A 24,306-nucleotide genomic window follows, 5' to 3' on the forward strand; every position below is an offset into this window, starting at 1 on the left:
TGCTGGGCTTAATACCTAGGTGATGGGTTGATCTGTGCAGCAAACCACCACAGCACGTATTTACCTATGTAACAAACCTGCACATCCTGCACATGTACCCTGGTACTTAAAATATAAGTTCATGAAAAAAAATTATAAAATAAATAAGAAAGGTGAAATATCTATGGGAACATAAATAATATTTTATTAACTGGAAAATTATTTTGCAGTTTCCTTAGCTCTCTCTTTCAAGACAAATAGGCTGATAAAATTCTGAATTGCTGACAAATATATTTGGCCATCCATTTGTATGTCAGAAGCAAGACAAACTTTCATTCAATTTTCAAATGCAGCTCATATTATAATTATCTCTCAGTTACTGTTTCTGAACTACATTTTATTAACTACTGTGTTTATGATTAACCTCAATTTAATCACTTCTTTAAATGCAAACACTCTTTTCAGAGAATTTTGCTTGATATCTTCAAGATTTGTTTCATAGACCTATGTATTCCATTATTACCATGATAAAAATTATCATGTGATATTTTTTCCTTGTGACAGATAATACAAATCAATATAGCATCAATAATTTTAAAAACATTTGAAAAGAAACTGAGCCATATAATTTAAAATAAAAATCTAAGGGTTATATTTTTTCAAATAAACATTTTGAAACAATGGTTACTTTGAAAATAGAGCAGATTTAAAATTACAGATCCTTCAATAATAGTGATTGTATTAAGAAATTTGGAAGTACTTATATAAGTTTCTTGAAAATAAAACAGTAAGACCATTATAAATGTGACATAGCTGATAGTATTTCATTTTATTTTCATTTCATGTATAAGAAAACTCCTTTATGGAGTTTTTTAAGTTTTTTTTTTTTTTTTTTTTATCAGTTTGTGGTAATTACAAGTGCAAGAAAAATGCAAAAAATACAGAAGTACCAGGAAGTAATCCCTGCATGTTATGTGCTACCATAAAAATATTTGAAAACAGTGACTCAAAGTAGGAAAAATCTATTTCCTTAATTTAAGTAAAACATTTCTAACATTAGAATAAAATAAGATAAAGGCTCTAAAAATTATTCATTATTTATAACATCCTGAATATACTCATGAAGATACCTAATGCTATCAGTCGTATAAGTAATAGAATCATTTCCTTTAAGTGTAGTGAGCTGTTTATAGGTAAGTAGGCAAATTCCAAGAGATAATTTTATATACATTTGTCAAGACTATATGTGCTTTTTATGTTCTATATAAAACAGCTTTTATGCTCAACATTCAAATATTTTCTAATAGTAAATAAAAATACTTTTTCACAATTGAACTCCTTCTATTATTAAAGATAGCTCAGTACCTTTTGTATTTACAGAGTGAGACACAGGCTGTCTTGACAGATGACTACATTTTCGTGTAATTTCCCCCATACAGTTATTATACCTTTTAGACAAACTAAGTTTAGCTGTGCTCCAATTGACAATAAGATTGAAATCCTCTGAAAGTAAAGTTGATCTCTTATTGTCCTCTCTTATTTTAGTGCCAGGAGTCTTCTTTAGGTTGTGGTTATTACATGTACAGCCTTTGGTCATCCGGCTTTGACTAGTGTGGTATTTTCCACTGATGCATGGACTTTCCATTGCAGTGGGACATACGATATTCTTATGAACAATAGGGGGAAGAAATGTTTGAGATGGTATTTTCCCAAATGATAACATAGGTAAATCTTGAAGGTATCTGGGAAAATGTTGGCTAATTTTATATTCATAGGTTACTTTTCTTGAATTTGAATTATCTAATTGGATAGAGCATAGATTGTCTATTGGTATATTCTCACAGGCATCTTTTGGGCTTTGAGGTGTATTCAATTTATCAAAATTACACTGAGGTATGCTAGGTAAAATTCCAAGTCTATTTTGTTTTAAGACTAATCCAGTACCAGGAATAAAAAGATCTGGTTCTTTCTGCTTTGATAGATGAATGATGTCTCTGTTTGAAACAGATTGATGTGCTCGTCCATTCACTGCCGAATTTTTCCAAGTTAAAGGGTTATATATAACTTGTCCATCAATAGGGCACGAATTGCACTTGTGGAATAACCAATTGTCAATACATTTCCTGTGAAACTTTAAAAAAAGATAAGCTAATCAGAACTATACTAATCTTGTTTATAATATTATTCAAGTAAATTTCCCCCAGTTTCAGAATTGTATGATTAAAAATATTTAGCAAAATTGAAAAATAATTATTTATCAAGTTTCATGAAAATATTTTGAAGAAGTTCACTTCTATATATAACTGATGTAGGGACTGATTTCCATTTTCTATATTAAAATGCAAAGACTTTTATCAATAGCACTCATAATTTTGTTAAAAATTCTCTAAAGCTATTAATTTCACTGCGAATTATTTCTAATGAAAATTATTTTAAAAGTCATAACCAACTGGGGTTGAAAATGGATCTGATAACAGTAAAATATAAAATAAATTAAATTTTTGGAAAAAAACAGCTAGCCATTTTAAGTGAGGATGACTCTAAAGCTTTATTACTGAAGCTTTGTTTATTTACTGAAGCCACTTTATTTCAGAAAAACAGTTGGTTATCAACCACTATATAGTTGCTTATCAATTATATAGTGATCAAGTAGTAGTATGCTGATTCCAGTGAGTTCATATGAAATAATAATTGTCAACTTAGGCATTTCTGTTTCATCTTAAGACTCATAAAAATACATAGCAAAATATTAGTATTCTATAACCTTTTTCTTTCTACAGATAACTAAAGTAGATAAAGGAATCTAACTTAAAGTACCATTTTATCTTTCCTAGACAGTATATACAGAAATGAATACTAATCAGTATAAACACATCCTCAGGGAGAAAGCTGCCTTCGCAATAGTCTCTGTGGCAGTTCTTTCTATATGTGCTGTGCAATGTGAACACCTCTGTACAGAGTACAACTCAAAAGTAAAAGGACAGACTTAAATTGTCACTTCATTTGTGAAAATTGACCCTACAGGGAAAGTAAAACTAAAATGATGTGACTTTTACCTTGTGAGTACATGGTAGCAATCTTGTATGTTGACCAAGATGAAATGCCTTCAAACAAAGTAGACACTGGTAGCCTGGAGCAAGAAGCTTACTATTCTTAGTAATCAGTTGGAGAGGCAGTGATCTTACAACGTGTTTTGGTGTGTAAACTTGGCTGCATGAGAAGAAGAAGAGACATGAGTGTTTACATGTTATGATAGATCAGGAAGCGATCAATAGCACAGGTAAGTAGTCTCTATATAAATAATGCAATGAACCCTAGGTTTTCTTGAACTAAAGATAATCAATCTCATATATTATAAAGTTAAAAAATCTATTTTATTGATCCTGAACAATATGGATCCAACTTCATAAAGAACAAAGATTTTGGCCAGGCGCAGTGGCTCACACCTGTAATCCCAGCACTTTGGGAGACTGAGGTGGGTGCATTACCTGAGGTCAGGAGTTTGAGACCAGCCTGGCCAACATGGTGAAACCTCATCTCTAATAAAAATACAGAAAAATTAGCTAGGCATGGTGGTGGGTGCCTGTAATCCCAGCTACTCAAGAGGCTGTGGCAGGAGTATCCCTTAGACCCAGGAGGTGGAGGTTGCAGTGAGCCGAGATCACACCACTGTACTCCAGCCTGGATGACATAGTGAGACTTCACCTCAAAAAAAAAAAAAAAAGAAAAAAAAAAAGTTTTAAGTAGTCATATCAAATAAAAATGCTAACCCAAAATTTTTGAGTTTGAGTTGCACTTTAAGGTCAATAAAATCAGACCATATACTCAAATTATAATATTTTAGTCTGAGTCAACACTTAGGCAACTGTTTAGAAAAATACAACCCAATTCACTCTGTCTTCTTGTAGGAAGTGAAGTGTATAGTAAGCCACATTAAATATTCCAGGCTACTATAATAAATTGGTAGATCATAAGAGATAAGGAAATTTGTTTTCGTTTGGGGTATATTTTTATCACTTCAATATTGTTAGACTATGTTAATTTAACTCTAAAAGTACCAACTCCATTTTTTGTACCAAAAATACTGACTGACATAACTAAGATGATATACTCTGAATTAACTGCTATTTGATGCCATTGCAACTGGTAAAACAGATACAACAAATCTTTAAGAGAAAAAAAAGTTTGGTTAAAAGGTCAGATATGTTCCTATCATTCAAAAGTCGTTCAGAACAAAGTTCAAATATACTCTTCAGAAAAGTTTGTACTTCTCATTACTCTGCAGATATATCCCCATCATATTACAGAACTTGCTCTTACCAGGGTCATCTAATTTCAATGAAAATGTATATTTTTAGTACTCTTTTAAGCTTGTTACCTACTGTTTCTTATCCTGAAATTCTCTTTATTTATTCCATTTTCTCTGCCTAAAATGTCCTTCTTCCCCTAATGTTCTCCTTCTGAACTCCCTGTCCCCCAATATCTCCTAAGTCCAACCATTAGTTATACAACTTAGCATTCTAACAGGATGAAGTATGATACCTGTGCAGGGAAAATGGAGTTGCAAAGCCTTTGTGTAGGCTCATTTGATGCCCCACAAGAGCTCTAGTCTCCAATGTGTGTGCAGTACCCATGGGCATGGGCTATATATCAATTGAAGTTTGGATAGAAACTTACATATACGTGTGTATGTGCACGTGTGTGGGGGTATGGGTGTATTATATGTATGTGTGTGTGTGTATATATACATACATATATATATATATATTTAGTGAGCACAAGCACATTTTTTGTTTAGTTGATTCACTGAAAGTATTTTTAGTTTCTATTTAATCCCATTCTTTAAAAGTTGTCTCTTTTCTATGTGTTTCATAATGTACACAATCTCTTAATATTATGACAGGCTACATTTTCTTTTTTTCTTTCTTTTTTTGAGATACAGTCTCACTCTGTTGCCTAGGTTGGAGTACAGTGTTGCCATTTCGTCTCACTGCAACCTCTGGCTCCCAGGTTCAAGCAATTCTCCTGCCTCAGCCTCCCGAGTAGCTGGGATTACAGGTATGTGCCACAACTCCCCACTAATTTTTTTTTTTTTTTGTATTTTTTTAGTAGAGACATGGTTTTACCATGTTGTCCAGAGTGGTCTTGAACTCCTGACCTCAGGTGATCCATCTGCTTTGGTCTACCAAAGTGCTAGGATTACAGGCTTGAGCCACGGTGCCCAGCCTAAATTTTCTGTAATTGAACAGGACTACTGCAAAAGGTCTGGAGACCTCTCCACTAATAATGTTCTGAATCAATGTTCTGAAATAAAACCAATCTGCTCAGCACTCTTCTTCCAACAAGGTGAAGTAGAGGGTAGAAAGAGGGAGAATGAAGCAAAAAAATTGGCTTCTTCCCCCAGAGGCCAATTATTTCAAAGGAAAATTTCAAATATATTTGAATCTGCTTTTATTTAAACATAACTGACATCAGTTTCAATTTTACATTTACATCGATCATTATTTGATTACTGAGGAAACCACTGTATCCCTAGTATCTAGTATAGTTTCTGGTCAAATTAAAAATAATAGATAACATTATTTGAATATTTATTGTGTGTATTAACTCATTTCATACTCACAAAATTCCTACAAGGTTGGTTTTAACAATTACTCCCATTTTAAAGATGAGGAAAATGTGGCAGATAGAAGTGAAGTAACTAGTCACATAGACAATGTGTGGTTGAACTATGATTGGATTCAGGCAGTCTGACTCTACAGCCTTGCTCTTCAACTGGATGGTACAATGCCACCTAGTATCTAAATGCTTAATAATAATTAAATAATAAATAAGAGAATAAATACAACTTATTCAAATTGAAAAGTTATTCAAAGATTCGGTCATACAAGAAATATAAATTTTACTGGGAACCTCACTCTTGCTTTTCTTGAAAATGTGACATCTTTTCTTCTATCTCATTTTTAGTATCTATGTATTTTACAGCTTCATCTGTTCTTTTTTCTAGTGATCTCCATTTTTGGTTTCTTTTCTGTAATAGGTGAAAAGTAGATGTTACTTTGCAAAGTCATGGATATTTTCATTTTGTGGATAAAAATTAGTAGGTTGCATATCAATAATGTGAATAATACACAATTTTTTTTGTTTGTTTTTGAGATGGAGTCTTACTCTGTCGCCCAGGCTGGAGTGCAGTGGCACATTCTTGGCTCACTGCAAGCTCTAACCCTGGGTTCATGCCATTCTCCTGCCTCAGCTTCCCGAGTAGCTGGGACTACAGGCGCCCACCACCACGCCTGGCTAATTTTTTGTATTTTTAGTAGAGAACGGGGTTTCACTGTGTTAGCCAGGATGGTCTCTATCTCCTGACCTCATGATCCGCCCACCTTGGCCTCCCAAAGTGCTGGGATTACAGGTGTGAGCCACCGCGCCCGGCCAATACACAATATTTTAAAGCATATATATTATTTTTCAACATGTTAAAGTATTTACAAATTGTTAGTGAGTCTCATATGCTATTGCACAGCTACTATAATGGCATTACTTTTTAAGGTAAAAAATAACAATAATTGTGCATGTTTTATTTTATCTTGTCTGGTAAGCAGAAAGTAGTAGTATTATTCAACATCAGGAGATACTTTTAAAGTGTATGATTTAAATTATCCTGGTAAAATTCCATGTTTCATTATTGTTTATGTAAGAAAATTTAAGAGAAAATCATAAATGTTTTGACTTTTCATTATAAGACATTTGTAATGTTGACAGCTTTTTAAAAACTAATATTCAGGTTTGATGGCTATATTTTCTGTTCCGAAAATTTATTCATAATGTCATCAGATGTTTCTTATCATGTTAGATTTTATAAATTACCAGTGTAAGAACTGGTTGCTTTGTGTAGCCTTATGAAAAAGAGCTCTCCTAAAAATATAGCTTTAGGTTTGTATTAAAAACCAATCAGCTCTGTTCCACAGTGTTGTTATTCTTCTTATTCTTAGACTGACTTAGCTCTACAACAGGACAAATAGAAACACCATATTAGATTCAAGATGGATACTGTACCTCACGAAATGTAAACGTGTGGGAAAGATGGCAGCAGCTATCAAAACATTCCTGGCATAAGTGATATTCTATGCACTCGGTACACCTAAAAATACAAAACATCAAAACACGCAAGAAAAAACATCCTATTATTGTGATGGTTTTGGGTGAAAAATTCAGACCAAAACTTCCTGGGAACAATTCAAACACGACAAGGATCATCTCAAGTCACAATGTGTATTAGTTTCCTGTTGCTGCTGTAAAAATTTGCTACAAACTTAGCTTAAACTGCACAAATGTATTATCTTATTCTTCCATAGGATAGAAGTCTGAGATGAGTTTCAGTGTGCTAAAACCAACGGGTTGGCAGGGCTGTGTTACTTTTAGGGGGCTCTAGGGGAGAATCTATTTCCTTGCTCTTTCCATCTTCTAGAGCAGGGGTCCCCAACCCCAGGCGCTGACGTGGTCTGTGGCCTGTTTGGAACCGGGACATACAGCAGGAGGTGAACTGTGGGAGAGCAAATCTCCACCTTCTGTCAGATCAGCGGTGGCATCAGATTCTCATAGGAGTGTGAAGCCTATTGTGAACTGCGCACATGAGAGATCTAGGTTGTGTGCTCCTTATTAAAATCTAGGACCTGATGGTCTGAGGTGGAACAGTCTCATCCTGAAACCAACCCCCAATAACCCCTGTGGAAAAATTGTCTTCCACAAAACTGGTCGCTGGTGCCAAAATGTTTGAGGACTGCTGTTCTAGAGGCTGCCTACATTTATTAGCTTGTGATCATTTCAAAACAAAGTAGCATCTCTCTGCCTTTCTTCCACAATCACATTTCCCTCTGACTTTCTTGCCTCCCTCTTCTACTTTTAAGAACCTATATGATTACACAAGGCTTATTCAAGCAATCCAGGATAACCTCTTTATTTCAAGGTCAGTGATTAGAAACCTTAATTTCCTCTGCAACCTTAATTCTTCTATGACATACAAGTTCTGGGCATAAGGATGTGGACGTTTTAGGAAGTCCATTATTTTGTCCACCACATGCCCCTTCCATGATGCCTTCTCAGACTACCTTAGCTTTCATTTACCTCTTTCTCTACATTCTTATAGGATCTACAGTCTATTAGATATTCTGTCATTTGATTATCCAGTGCTGCTTTCCAGTTGTTTTGTGAGTGCCAGAGTTAGAGTTGGCAGCATACTTCTTGAAAATAAAAATTATATTCTTTTTTTCCCACAAAATGGAAAAAGGTAAACATAAAAGATCTCAGTAAAAACTATTGACAAGTCAAAAAAAACCACTTTCCATAAAAGCCCAATCTAAAAGTTATATTGTTTATAAAATTGTGTCACAAGCAGAGGATTTTAAATTACTTGCAACATAATTTATCAAACTGAAAATATTCTGAGCAGTAATCAAGTAAACTTATTATTCAAGTTATCAAATATTTAGAAGATTATTGCCATGAAAAATTTAAGAAAATATGTCCCTCAGACATCTTAAAAGAAGCAAATGCTAATTTATTCATTATTACTCTTTGTACATACAGGGAAGATTTTAATAATTAACAGCAATGGGTTGAAGAAATGGTGCCATTTATTCAATGCATCAAAGTATGCTGGGCTTAAAAAAAAGTTAAGCATCTCTGTATTTTAACATATATCTAGTAATTTTGGAATTAACCTCTTAAAAGATGAAGTAGTTAAATTCTGAAATTCTAATGAAGAAGGAATGAAGAAACTTTCTAGTTAATCTTGTCTCCTACTCAATGTGTTCCTAAAAGAAATGGAAATAGTTTTTCAGACTGATGACTGAAATGTCAGTACTTGAGGGAATGGAAGATGGATGGAGTCACAAACATTGAAAATGTATTCTTTAATTTGTAAAAGAGAATGGAGACAGAGATGAGTAATTGTTAGCAAGATCCCTAGAGGAGAAGCTATGAGACAAGAAAAGACTCTCAAAGGAGAGTGTAGGGTCACTAGTGGGCAGGCGGCAGGATAGTGGGTCATGTGTTTACTTAGTAGGAAGAATAATGCCCAAGGACAGAAAAAGCAGTCAGAAAGCTCTGAGTGACAGGAGTGTACTGTCATCAACAACATACCTAAAAGCAAGATTTATACTAAAGTTGTATGTAAACCATTTGGGGAACATTGTAAGCACTGAGAATTTTATACTGTGGCCCTCACATGTCCTTGTTCCCCCACATATCCCAGCCCCCTCTTTCACATGTGAGCTTAGCCCCTCCCTCACTGGTGCTATCCACCCCTCTTGAGAAAATTTAAATTGCCCATATGACGGCTGCTAATACCAAAGATCAAGTCCTTCCTTTTCCTGGAATCCTCTTTAAACAACATTCCTGAACCTAGCTAAATACCTCTTGCTAAAAGTTTGTAAACATTCTGTACTTCCTCCCCAAGTCTCAGAAGTCCTCCCTAGGAGCCTTCTGAGGCCATCCATTTTCCAGCAAACACTTTTGTGAATAATTAACTTTCTTCTGTGTAACACATACAGAAAGCAAAACTAAATTCAAAGCAAATAGGTATAATTTGCTGTTGGATGTGATAATGTTTTATGGCTTTATGAATTTTAATATATATATAATTTAAATTGGGCTCATAATGTAATTCAAGAAGGCTGAAAAATAAACTGATGCATTTCAAAAAAATGTAACAAAGATTGAAATAATGTTTTCTTATTAATGTACTGTTAACTTAAAATTTTAATTAAGAAAATACAATTTCCTAGGCATAGCAATTAATTTATGTTTTATCATGAGAATTGTGGGAAAGTTTGGGGGTTACTCATAGTGAAAATTGTTTGCTCTAATAATTACTATGTTTTTGTAGTTGTTGAAGTATAAGATATGAAAGAAAGCAAAATCTGTACTCATTGCAATTTGGAGTAGGGAGGACTGGATTAAATATTCAGTCAATCTAGTCAATGTCCCTCTGGCCCAATCTTTGGAATTTTTGGAACTGACCTCAAAGGTAGTTCAAATAAAGTTATAGAGGGTGAGAGATCCAGCAAGGCTCTGAGCTTGGAAACTCATCTAAGCTAAAGCCACCTATCCTGTGTCCAGAGCTTCTAGAATGGGGTGCTACTTCAGACCCAATCTAGACCAGAGCTCAAAACAATACCCTTGCACAGGAGAAGAAAATAAAATGATTGGAGTTCCTGAGATACTGGACCGAGACAGAGGTCAGTCTGTAAGTCCTAAATAAGCAGTTGTCACACAAGTCAAACAGTATATGCAGGAAGAGGGAGGCTATAGAATAGGTGCTCTAATGCTCAAAGTTTCCTGATGTAAAAAAATAAAAAGAACACATGCTTATAGTTTACAGAGAACACTTACTTATAACACTTCCCCTCAATTGGAAATTGTTTGCAGTTATTACAGGGAATTCCAAGGTGTTTGTCCAGTCTCTCTTTCTCTGCTGTAGTTACAAGTTTGCTAGAGTTTTTGAACTCCTCCAAAATAAGTTTTAATGGTGCAAACTCTTTCCTGCACAGAGGACATTTCAACATGGAAGTGTTTGACGTACTCTGATAATTAGCTAAGATTTTCATGCATTTTATATGAATACTATTGCCACAGCCAAACCTATGAGAGATAAAAATTCAAGTTTATCATTTGTATAGAGCAGTTTTACATATCCGTTGTATATATATATTACATATATATTTATATAAGTAAAATTTCCTGTGCTACCATCTTTATTCCACATAAAAATAGATTCTGAACTGATTTTCAGCTATAGCTTGATTACATACACACACACACTCACTCACTCTAGTAATCTATCATCTTTAATACATCAGAATTCCAAACTTAAATTTTCCTTCTTTGCAATGAAATGGTGAAAGATTTTGCAACATTAAAATATTTTCATTTGTAAAGTGAGAATGAATATAGGCTTAACACAAAGGAAAATAATAATAATTATTTTAATAAAATGCTTCACTGAGAGCAGGGGTGCCACCATACTTTTCCAGAAGTCACATAATACATGGTAGTACCAAAGAAATAGCTGCTGAGAGAAATACTATTTTGGAAAGTAGTTAATTTTACAATATGCAATAGAAGCAGACATATGAACAACTACAGTGTGTACAAAAGTTTTGTTAAATTATCAGAAGAAAAAAGAATGATCAGGAGAAAAAGATAGCAATGGCAAATGGCTGTCCAAAGTTTTCAAGTTCAACCTTATAGTGCTGTGAAGAAAAGTATGAACATTAGACTCTCAGTAAACATTTGTACATATGTGAAAATTGAATTATTTAGGTTTAAAGATAGAATTTTGAAAAACTGAAAATAATTTTTGTAATTTCAAAGTAAAATAATCTTTACTTCCAGAGAAGTCTTTATAACTATAATAAGCCATAACATTTATTCATATGTATAAAATAAAAACACAAAAATTACTCTGCTCCTGTTACTTAAGGTGGGAGGAGGAATAATTGTGGAATTATGCTTCAATTTTTACCCTTATAGTGTAGTTCAGAAAGATTTAGAGTAAGAGCATATATTTAGCTCACAACATATATGCACACACATATATATGTTGTTTCCTAACATATATAATATATATTATATATATACTATATATATGAATATATAATATGTGTGTGTGTGTGTTAGGAAACAAAGGAATTTAATTAAGTATAAATTAGCGGTAGGTAAAGTTGTCTATTTTTTCCCTATCATGTCTCCTAAGGTAATAAATCACAAATATGTTTTAGAATTTTTAATTAGTTTTAAGAATCCAAAGAAAAAATACATCACCTGCAAAAGGTGACAGGAAGCTTTTTCTCTAAAAGTAGCTCTTGACAAATAGAGCAGATATCCTCGGAATCAATTTCCTTCTGTTTAATGTACCCATCTTCTTCAACATGTTCATTGTGGTCATTTGTTCCTGGTTGGGGAGTTTGAACTCGATGTATCCCCCGAAGCAAGTCACTTATCTCTCTTTCTCCAAGACCCAATTGTAAAGCAGCTAGTGAAAAATTCCAAAGTATTAAAATTCAGTCACAAAATTGGAGCTACAGAGAGGTAACAACTTATGCTGAAAGTTAGAATTTTCTTTCAAATATCAGAGTTTTGACTGAATTATCACACTGACATTGACCACTGCTTTACATTTTTTTCAGAGCCAAAATGTCAGAAGAGAGTCATATGAAAAAATATAAATTTTTTTTTTCTTGTTACTAAAAAAGAGTCAATGCAAACAGTGCACTTGAATATGATAGTGTTCATCCTTGGATTGGTGTTACAATCATGTCTTATACTTTGAGCTGTTCACTTGTCCATAACAAATATTTTATGAACATATAAGAATATTAAAATAAATGGGACATGAATACATAAGGAGGAAACTGATATCTGAGTAGCTACTGTAATTATTTGTTAGATGAATAAGTGAATTAAAAAATAATGGAAGAGCAAGACTTAACTAATTGTGCCTATTTTCTGTTTCTGTTTTGTGTACCTACAAAAGAGTGTCTCATTTAGCCTCGTCCTCAACAGATTGATCAGCGGTTCTCAGGACAATCTATTAGTTCCTATATTGCCTGCACCATTAGCAGGTGCATTTTTTGAATTCTGAATTTTCTCCATTCTGTAATCTTTAAGGGAATGATGTTCTAAGTGCCTATAGTTTTGATCAGGGAATCCTAGATTCTTTATTCCTTGGCCCATCTCTTTGCTGCTTCCCCCTTCCCTCTCCTACTCCTGAACATGTCATAATTTAAATGCTAGTTGTTATCGGTCCCCTGCCTTCTATTCATTTTATATATCTTTTTACTATATATGAATTTAAAATTATTTCCAAGATAATAAAATGCTCTGCTTTTCTGGAAAGACCCCCCAACTAAACACTAAAAACACTGAAAACATCACAGTTACATTTCAATACAGAAATCGCGGCCCCCTGTCTGAGGTGGAATGGCAAGTGGAATGTGGGAGGGCATCATACATTAGTTAACCATTACTTTGGGGAAGAAGGACTATTTGTCACAGAGACACAGCAACATCTGCTCTCTAAAAAAGGAGAGAAAAATAAATAACAAAATATTGTGCTTTGGGGAATAAAGATGCATTGGGTCAGCAGAAATACTGAAGAATAAAATTTCATAAGGCAACAAATTGTTCTGTGTGGTAAAATGTGAACTGGAAAATAAAAGGAAGAAACAAACTCTTTAAAGTGAATTTGGAAAAATTAATGCATAAGATTATACATGAATATTTTGAAAGAGAAGAGCAAGGCAGCTAATCTGAACTGACATCACAATGTGTTGTATAAGTAATAAATGTAATAATATATGAGATGCTCTAAATAATAGACATTGTTAAACAAAGAGCAAAAGAAGTATTATCTAATAACTGAGATAACTGGGTGGCAATATGAAGAAAATTAACTCAAACCAAATACCAACCTCCAACTTATACCAAAACAACTACACACTGATGCTATTATATAATGAAGAACAAAAATAATAAAAAGAGCAGAAAAAAAACCCCAAAGAACTATTGATACTATGGAAGAAAGACAATTTTTAAAGGGTCGAAACAATAAACATGAAAAGAACAGATGATCCGATTTAATAACACAAAAATTCATATGTATAACAAAATTGAATAAAGTCATAGAGAAAAATGTATAGATTAGAAAAGCATTTGAAAAAAGTAATGCTTATAATAATTATGTTTGCAGTTTTATCCTAATAAATAGCCAAAATACAATTCACATAAAACACAAATAGTAAACAAGGCAGTGGAAGATGTTCAATTTTATTTGCATCAAAGGCAAATGAGTTGAAATAAGAATAAAGCACAGACACTAAATAAAACTGACTGAATAAACACTATAATAAATGTTATGATTTGTTTGCTTTATGTTATTTCTTACCCTAGAACTTAAAGTATAATAAAAAAGGTATTTGAAGACATTTTAGATCTTTCAAAAGGAATGTTAAATAAATATACCAGAGAATAGAAACTCTTTTCTTATTTAATTTATCAGACATGGATAGATTACTATGAACCTTGTATCTGGTCTTTTTCCTCCTTTGTGTGGCTGTCTTTCTTTCCAAAATTATAGAAATATTACTAACATGGAAAAATATTTCTATGTGTCTTTATTTTCATATTTCTTAAATATGCTGTTAATATCTTTCTTTGTATGCTTAAGTACTACAGTTAAAATGTGCCAATACAGGAATCCAAAAAACAAAACTTAAAGAAATTGACATATTGCTGAAATCATGTAAATCAGCAAAAGTATTCTGACAACATATTTGGCAGTACATATGAGGGGAAGACATAAAAATAGTAACACTTCTACTCCAAAACACAATAAGACTTTAGGCTAAGGAAATAGTTGAAAAGAACAAAAAGCTTCATATACAAAGAATATAACAAGTAGTTAGAAATAAATGCCTAATAGTGGAAGAATGTTAAATTGATTATAATATACCATATTTAGTGAAATATTAGCTAGCCTTTGATGACTTTTAATGAAAGTCATTATATAGCAGAGATTATATAGCATTGAAAATATAAAGTAGCCGGGTGCAGTGGCTCACGCCTGTAACTCTAGCACTTTGGGAGGCCGAGGAGGGCGGATCACGAGGTCAGGAGATCGAGACCATCCTGGCTAACACGGTGAAACCCCGTTTCTACTAAGAAAAAAAAATACAAAAAAATTAGCCAGGTGTGGTGGCGGGCGCCTGTAGTACCAGCTACTCAGAAGGCTGAGGCAGGAGAATGGCATGAACCCGGGAGGTGGAGCTTGAAGTGAGCCGAGATCTTGCCACTGCACTCCAGCCTGGGCGACAGAGCGAGACTCCATCTCAAAAAAAAAAAAAGAAAATATAAAGTAACAATGTCTGATAAAAGCAGAACACATAATTCTGACAGAATATTAGGCTGTTTTATGATATATATAAAATCATAAACGGAAAATAGAAAATAAAAAGTTTACATCTTTCTGGTGAGAATTTAGAAAAATTTCCTTTAATGAGATTTTAATTTTATTCATAAATATTTAATTCCAAAAAGAACAGATAGTATTCACTAGTTATTGTATTTAAAAGGAACTACTGCCCAAGGTAATTTATAGATTCAATGCCATCCCCATCAAGCTACCAATGAGTTTCTTCACAGAATTGGAAAAAACTGCTTTAAAGTTCATATGGAACCAAAAAAGAGCCCGCATCTCCAAGACAATCCTAAGTCAAAAGAACAAAGCTGGAGGCATCACGCTACCTGACTTCAAACTATACTACAAGGCTACAGTAACCAAAACAGCATGGTACTGGTACCAAAACAGAGATATAGACCAATGGAACAGAACAGAGTCCTCAGAAATAATACCACACATCTACAGCCATTTGATCTTTGACAAACCTGAGAGAAACAAGAAATGGGGAAAGGATTCCCTATTTAATAAATGGTGCTGGGAAAATTGGCTAGCCATAAGTAGAAAGCTGAAACTGGATCCTTTCCTTACTCCTTATACGAAAATTAATTCAAGATGGATTAGAGACTTAAATGTTAGACCTAATACCATAAAAATCCTAGAGGAAAACCTAGGTAGTACCATTCAGGACATAGGCATGGGCAAAGATTTCATGTCTAAAACACCAAAAGCAACGGCAGCAAAAGCCAAAATTGACAAATGGGATCTCATTAAACTAAAGAGCTTCTGCACAGCAGAAGACACTACCATCAGAGTGAACAGGCAACCTACAGAATGGGAGAAAATTTTTGCAATCTACTCATCTGACAAAGGGCTAATATCCAGAACCTACAAAGAACTCAAACAAATTTACAAGAAAAAAACAAACAACCCCATCAAAAAGTGGGCAAAGGACATGAACAGACATTTCTCAAAAGAAGACATTCATACAGCCAACAGACACATGAAAAAATGCTCATCATCACTGGCCATCAGAGAAATGCAAATCAAAACCACAATGAGATACCATCTCACACCAGTTCGAATGGCAATCATTAAAAAGTCAGGAAACAACAGGTGCTGGAGAGGATGTGGAGAAATAGGAACACTTTTACACTGTTGGTGGGATTGTAAACTAGTTCAACCATTATGGAAAACAGTATGGCGATTCCTCAAGGATCTAGAACTAGATGTACCATATGACCCAGCCATCCCATTACTGGGTATATACCCAAAGGATTATAAATTATGCTGCTATAAAGACACATGCACACGTATGTTTATTGCAGCACTATTCACAATAGCAAAGACTTGGAATCAACCCAAATGTCCATCAGTGACAGATTGGATTAAGAAAATGTGGCACATATACACCATGGAATACTATGCAGCCATAAAAAAGGATCAGTTTGAGTCCTTTGTAGGGACTTGGATGCAGCTGGAATCCATCATTCTTAGCAAACTATCACAAGAACAGAAAACCAAACACCGCATGTTCTCACTCATAGGTGGGAACTGAACAATGAGATCACTCGGACTCAGGAAGGGGAACATCACACACCGGGGCCTATCATGGGGAGGGGGGAGGGGGGAGGGATTGCATTGGGAGTTATACCTGATGTAAATGACGAGTTGATGGGTGCAGCACAGCAACATGGCACAAGTATACATATGTAACAAACCTGCACGTTATGCACATGTACCCTACAACTTAAAGTATAATAATAATAAATAAATTTAAAAAAAAAAAAAAAAATAAAAGGAACTATCAGGTGGTAAATCTAGCTTTTGTTGGGAAAATGTTTGTGAAAAAAAGTTCAGTGTTCAAAAATTAACATTTTTCATAATAAAATTCCCATATAATCATTTTTTGTCGGTCTTTGAAAAGAAAAGAGAGTCTCAGGTTTCTTATATGCAACACTGGAATGTAGATAATTGCTTCCAGATTCCTTTTGGAAAAGAATCTCTGAATGATGTTCAAAACATTCCTCTTCCATTACAAGTAACATTCCCTCTACACTTACTTAAATACTACACATAATCCTAAGGAGTAGTTATTTATAGTTTTGTTTATTTTTCATATATGTTTATTCTAGCTTTAATTTAAATGATAAATTCTAAGATCACTAAGACTTACTTTGAATATTATTACACTCTCTAGTATTATTTTGTACACATGGGATTTTCTCAATGTTTACTAATTAAAATTTCTTTTAAATATAAAAGATATAAAAATATTTATTTCAGAAGGAAATATAAATTCTCAAATTATATAGGATTAATTTTAAACATTAAAAAATTCCCTACTGTAGACTGAATGGTTGCTGTCTTCAATAAGTGCAAAGAATAATAATACGATGTAAAATATTAAATTGATCAATACAAAATTGCTGTGTTTGCAGATGAAAGACATTCATATACTAGCAATACATATTTTTCAATTTAGAAAAAGCACCCAGCAGAGCTCCTGGCTAATATGTGGTACAATAAATATTTGTTGAATTTAATTGGGTAGAACTACACTGTTGAATATTGTAGCCATTAGCCATAGGTAGCTCTTGTGTACTTGAAATTTGACGAGTGTGACTGACAAAACAAATTTTACATTTTGTTAAATTAAAAATTTAGTTTTTAACTTAAAGCTGATAATCTATAGTTACAGAAAAATGTATAAGTATGTAACAATTTGGATATGTGAATCTATTTTTCAACTGAAAAGTTTGACGAAGTCTATATACAGATCAAATATTTCCATTGAAAATATAGTGTCAGCATTGAGATTTACTGTAAGTATAACAAATATGCTAGATTTTGAAGACTTAGTATAAAAAAAGTAAAATAGCTGATAACTTTTATATTGATTACATGTTGACACAATAGTATTTTGATGTACTGGGTTAAGTTAAAATACATATTAAAATTACTTCCCTGTTTCTTTTTACTTCTTATAATATGGCTACTAGAAAATTACATATGTATGTTACATCTCTATTGGACAGCCTCAGTATCGAAGCTTGTGAAAATGATATGGAAGAATAGTGTAGAGAATAAGACTTTGGAGAAAGAGTCAACATTTAACTTCAGTGAATACAATGGAGAAGTCAAAAAGAAAACAATATATATAAAATCATACAACCTAGTCATCATGCATGAAGGGACTGTGAGAGAGGATTAAGAAGAGGCTGACATTTTAGAAAGAATCTGTCTATCTGGCGGGTGAAAGACAAAGTGCAAAGTGCAGGCACTGGAAACAAGGAGGCTACTTAGAACGGTACTAAGGGCTGAGGAAAGTGGAACAAATGTAAGAATGAGTATGGAGAAATAGAAACACTTGAGAAATATGTAGGATGTAAAACAAGCAGGATTTGTGGTATGGGTAGATATATGGCAGAAGAGAATGAGAGAGAAAAAATCAGAGAGAATATCAAGGTTTATAGCTTTGAAGAGAAAATAAAAAGGAAAGCCACTATGTGAGGTAGGGAATCTAAGAGCGGAGCACAGATGGAGAAGTCAGTATTTAAGATGCCCATGGGACCTCCAAATTGAGCTGCCCCAGAAGGCAACTGGAAATATTGGTCTGCTGGTAAGATTGGGAATCACCGTACAGAGTTAACAGTTGGAGGCATGGAAAATGGGGGACATTTCTAAAAAAATATGTAGAGTGAAAAAAGAGAAAAATCCCTGTAAAACACTAATGGTAATTTATTATCTGGGATAATTTTAAAAATATGTCTACTGTGATTGTAATTCTATAATAGCGAGGGGGAAATAAACTTGCCTAAATAAAACAAATTCTTTTTGAATAGAAAAAAAAAATAAAAAAACTAATTATCACTTTATGCATTAATATCAGAAACATTTATTAATACTTTTAAAAATGCAGTTCTTAGATGGGTCTAGTATAGATCAAACAATTCCTTAACTGCAATTAACCCTTTCACAATGACAGTATCTTTATTATAAAATGTACAAATTTAGGTGACCTGTATTGCAATTATTTTTCTTTCTCTCTTATTTTTCAGAACTCTGGAATTTAAACTTACATAAATATATAACTGACTCTAAACTCAATTTAAGAACTCACTTAAAAACTACATTTTACTCTGCTTTTGTTTTGCAAAAAAATTTCATTCAGCAAACATTTTTGAGTAAAACAATGTGCCATACCAACAGTCTATTTCTGGGATCTAAAAAAATCACATTTGCTGTTTTTCTCACAATTTAAAAATTTTAGACACAGAAACCACTGTAACCTTTTCTTAGAATACATAAATGTTTTTCTACTTAATAACTGGCCATTGTTTCATACCTGTTTTTATTAAGTGCCTACGAGTTTGAAAATGACATATAAAGTTACATTTTTTTAAGATGAAAAATGTTCCAAGTGTCTTAAGTTTAAGAAGCTGAGCTACTGATAGTTACCAGATTCCCTAGAAAAATAACCATCTAAATTTAGAAAATGTTAAATAAAAAAATTCTTATATTTTTTAACTTTAAATTAGTAAAATAAAAACAAAAAACCCAAACCCCAAAACTTACATTCATGGTTCCTTGGAAGCTTGAATTTTTTCAACAAGACCCTAACATTCACAAGTAGAAAAAAAATCGAGACATTTATTTTTGACATAAACTCAAAAGACATTTAAAAATATTTAGAATAGAAATTAAATTATGAGATTTATATTATGGGAAGTGTTATGAATAAACTTAAAACTCATCAATTTTCTCTTATAATAGTTGCTAAGCTTATGTTTTAAAATAAGCATATGTGAAAAAAGTATGATTAATGAAAACAAATGACAGCTGGTGTCAAGAGATTTGTCAGACAGACTCCACGTATTTCTTATGACATACAATTATTCACAGGGAGAAGATAAAGAGGGGATTTAGGTATTTATGGTACTGCCTTTAAATTTCTCTGGAAATGGAATAATTTTCTGGATAGTGTACCAAATGGCTGTTTTCCTACATACACCTCTTTAACACATGATAGAAAAAAATACTTAAAATTTTTACCAATTAAAATGGAATGCAACTTTTTTTAAAAAGTGGGAAATACCTATTAAATTATTATTCAATGATACTAAATATACTTTAGTATATGAAACACTGATTATATTTCCATTTACTTAATGGTTACAATATTGTACAACATGAATTATATAATAAAAGAGAATACCCTTCCCCTGACATAAAATGAAAATAGAAAAAAACCCTATTTTAAATATAATCATAATACCAAATTGTAAGTTGTGAAAGGACCATATTTTATCTTTATGTCAACTAGAGTAAATAACTTGTGTTACTAAATGCTTAATAAAAACTGATCAAAATAAAAGAGCAAAAAAATAAGTAAAAACATTAGAAATAATTATATAATGTTTTTTACTTGTAAAGCACTAGAAATGTGAAAGTCATAATTTTTTCTTAATTTTTTATTTTTTCATGTTAACTATCAAATAAATTAAAATAATATTAATAATTTATTAGTATGAGTATAGGTAAGCAAAACAAAAGGAGTTGATTTGTATTTAAATTAAAGGATTTTGTTTTTCATTTCTAGAGGTTAATTACCCTACAAATAGATTCTGACACTAGAGGAAAAATTTCAGATTTAATAGACATAATCTTCAATGGAGTTCTACTTCTATCTTCAAAGATTTATAGTTAAAGTCAACGAAATTAGACACTAGGGAAATGACATCCTATTCAATAAATGGTGCTGGAAAAATTGGCTAGCCATATGCAGAAGAAGGAAAGTGGACTCATAGCTTTCACCATATACAAAAATTAACTCAAGATGGATTAAAGACCTAAATGTGAGACTGTAAACTACAAAAAACTTGGAAAATTGAAGAAAAACTAGGAAACTCTTCCAGACATTGGCCTGGGCAAAGAATTTATGATCAATTCTTCATAAGCAAACACAACAAAAAGAAAAATAGTTTGATGGACTTAAACTATAACGCCTCTGCACAGCAAATGAAACAATCAACAGAGTAAACAGACAACCTAAAGAATGGTAAGAAACATTTACAAACTATGTATTTGACAAAGGGCTAACATCCTGAATTTATAAGAACTGAAATAACTCAACAAGATAAAACCTAATAACCTCATTAAAAAGTGGGCAAAGGACATGAATAGACATTTTTCAAAAGAAGATATACAAGTGGCCAACAAACATATAATAAAATGCTCAACATCACTAATCATCAGAGAAATGGAAATTATAACCACAATGAGATAGCATCTTATACATGTCATAATGACTATTATTAAAAAGTCCAAAACCAACAAATGTCGATAAGGACCTGGAGAAAGGGGAATGCTTATATACTGTTGCTAGGAATGTAAATTAGTTCAACCTTTATGAAAAATAGTATGGAGATTCCTCAAAAAGCTAAAAATAGAACTACCATGACTCAGCAATCCTATTCCTGAGTATATGTCTACAGGGCAAGAAATAATTATATCAAAAAGATGCCTGAACTCATATATTTACCACAGCACTATTCACAACAGCAAAGATGTGGAATCAACCTAAGTATCCATAATGGTGGGCTGGATACATAAAAAGTGATATATAAATATACCACATTAATAAAATGTGTGTGTGTGTGTATATATATGTAGTGTGTGTGTGTATATCTATATATATAATATAATACAACTCAGCCATAAAAATTAATGAAATCATGTCTTTTGTAGCCATGTGGATGGGACTGGAGGCCATTATCCTAAGTTAAATAATTCAGAAATAGAAAGTCAAATACTGTATGTTCTCAGTTGTAAGTGAAAGATAAACAATGGGTCACATGGACATATAGAGTGAAATAAGACATCAGAGACTATAAAAACTGGGAGGGTGGGAAGGGAGTAGAGGCTGAAAAATCACTTATTAGGTACAATGTTCAGTATTGGGGTGATTAGTACACTAAAAGTCCAGACTTCACCACTATGCAATATATGCATGTAAGAAACCTGAACTTGTACCCCCTAAATATATAAAAATAAATGAAAAATTTAAAAGTGATTCATAGTCAAATGTTAATTGAAAAGGAAAATATTTTGAAACTTGACTGCCATAGGCCAATATGGAAAAGGTGAATACTTTCAACCTATGTATACATGTAGAAAATGGAACATTTGATATTCAAGAAAATGTGATTTTGGAAACACAATTTGTTGAAGCACAGCAATATCTCAAATGAACCACATAATTATCATCAGTGATAAGATCAGGATATCCCCCCCTGTTTTATAGTTAGATTTCACATTTGTACATGAGAATCTAAAATTGATTTTTTTCTATTTAAAAGCATTAACATTATAAATTGTTTCCCAATTTAAACGTTATTCAGTTTTCAGAATAAAATGAAATACTGAAAATTTTATTGGTAAGCTATGACCATTTTAACTTTATATTCCCCAAGCACCAAATTTATTTAATTTTGTTGTTATTCAAAGCATGAAAAAGGCAAAATATGTAACACACCAATATGCTCCTTTGTGGAAGATCTTCATGAAAAATCACTTACCAGCAGATATGCTTACAAAGTTCCTCTCCTTTCAGAAATGTGGAACAGTTACAAACATGAGGATTTCCTAGAAAAACCTTTAAAAGAAAAATGCATACTTAAAAAGATCAGTAAAATTTGAGAGAGCAAAACTGAGTTAATAAAAGAGATTTGAAGAGGTAATTTAGTTTAGGTGATTCAAAAAGGTTGAATAGATTCTATCGGAGAATCTTAACTCTTGATACCAGTCTCTAGGCTGATTTTTCATTTCATTATTTGTCTTTGTTAGCAAATTAACAAATTAAGATAGTTTTAAAGTGACCTGCCGTTAAGCAGGTGAAAATAAATCTAATTTCCAAAGTCAAAAGAGAAAAAAAGTAAAAATCAACCCATAAATTCCTTACTGTAAGAAAATTCTCCTTTGGGGTGGAGCTAAGCACTTTTGTAAGGCAGCTCATTTTGGATTTTTGTTTGGTGCATTTGAGTCGGTGAATTTATTTATTCAAGAGGACAAAATTTATTCACCAAGTCTAGTTTGGCTAAAACAATCAAATACAGTTAAGTATTGAAGCAACAAAGTAACAAATATGCTTAAAATAAGCACAGACTAGTAAATTGCATTCAACTCTCAAACTGCATGGCATTAACGTAAAATTTTATAAGTCAACTCCTAGGAGGTAGTGCAGTGGCTGACTTTTGAGTGGTTAAGGGTGGAATATGCAAATATGAAACATCTGTGGTCTTTCAGCAAACTTGAATTTTTATTCATTAATACCTTTCCAAGGTATTGCCATTTAAACCATCCTTTAATAGAGCCTTCATATGATTTCAGAGTGAGCAAAGAGTAAAGGGAAACCTATTTATTTATTTAGAAAATATTTACAGTATGCTAGCAGATTGTAGAATTTTCATTTCGTTTGATTTACATGACTAAAGACCACTAACAACGGATCCAAGAACACATGTAATGCAAACCAGATATTCATATAAAGCCTCTGACATTTTCAAGCCTAAAGATCAAGAGCCATTATCTTTTACAAGAGTTGCAGTTTGAAGTCTTAACCTCCAAAAAAGAAACTTCCAATAAATACTATTTCCTTCTGTAATTTGCACGTCTTTTAGGGTCTGGAACACTCGCGGGGAGACGCTTTCGGGGGTGAGGCAGCAAGTATCCTCAGGGATTGTGATGGTGGCTATGCACATTGGGTAGGCCAGGAGGGGAACACGGTGGGCGGGGATGGTGGCGAAGTAGGGGCGGTAGAGGCGGTAGTTACTCGGAAATCCATGTATTCCGGCTCCTCCTCCCTCAGCAGGAAGCCAGTGGGGCCCATCTCTCGTAGGAGGTATATGCTGCTACTCAGTGCCTGGTCTTGGTGCCAGCTGAGCCTCTCGCTCAAGTGTCTTCGCCTTTCAGAGGCCTTATAGCCTCGACGAAGCATCCTGGCTAGGTGCGGGCGGAGGCGGCCCCTCTGCTGGGCTCCCTAAGGTGCCAGCCGGTCTCCAAGACAACAGCGTGCAGGCTGGTTGCCTTGGTGACGGTGGTTGGGCTCCGCGCTGTCCCGGCGTGCCTTGCGCGGAAGAGGAGCGAGCGACAAAGGTGCGGGATGGCGTGGATTTTGCAACTCGCCCCAGCCTGCACTGCATTTTGAAGCGACGCCCTTGACTGAGGCGTGTTTTTAATAATCATCTGGCCGACTTGGAAGCTGGCGGCCGAAGGCATAGTTGTCCGTTTTCTTGGGTTCCTTCTGCTTCCTCGGGGCAGAGATGGTGAAATCTACGTATTAGGACACTTTCTAACCCAATTGCAGTCTG

The 24,306-nt window shown here is 33.4% G+C and overlaps 1 protein-coding gene across 1 annotated transcript; it reads right to left on the reverse strand.

The window, feature by feature from the left end:
• Nucleotides 1-1,303: 1,303 nt before the first annotated feature.
• ZSWIM2 (zinc finger SWIM-type containing 2) lies at nt 1,304-23,977 on the reverse strand. Its single transcript, XM_001104099.5, has 9 exons — nt 23,769-23,977; nt 22,516-22,592; nt 19,514-19,554; nt 11,803-12,013; nt 10,372-10,620; nt 7,036-7,120; nt 5,898-6,010; nt 3,036-3,189; nt 1,304-2,110 (listed from the first exon to the last, which is right to left on the reverse strand). Exons 1-9 carry the CDS (start codon nt 23,931-23,933, stop codon nt 1,304-1,306), a joined length of 1,902 nt encoding a protein of 633 aa, XP_001104099.4. The 5' UTR covers nt 23,934-23,977.
• Between the last annotated feature and the right edge of the window lie 329 nt (nt 23,978-24,306).

Source organism: Macaca mulatta, chromosome 12, assembly GCF_049350105.2.
Source record: "Macaca mulatta isolate MMU2019108-1 chromosome 12, T2T-MMU8v2.0, whole genome shotgun sequence".
Taxonomy (NCBI): domain Eukaryota; kingdom Metazoa; phylum Chordata; class Mammalia; order Primates; family Cercopithecidae; genus Macaca; species Macaca mulatta.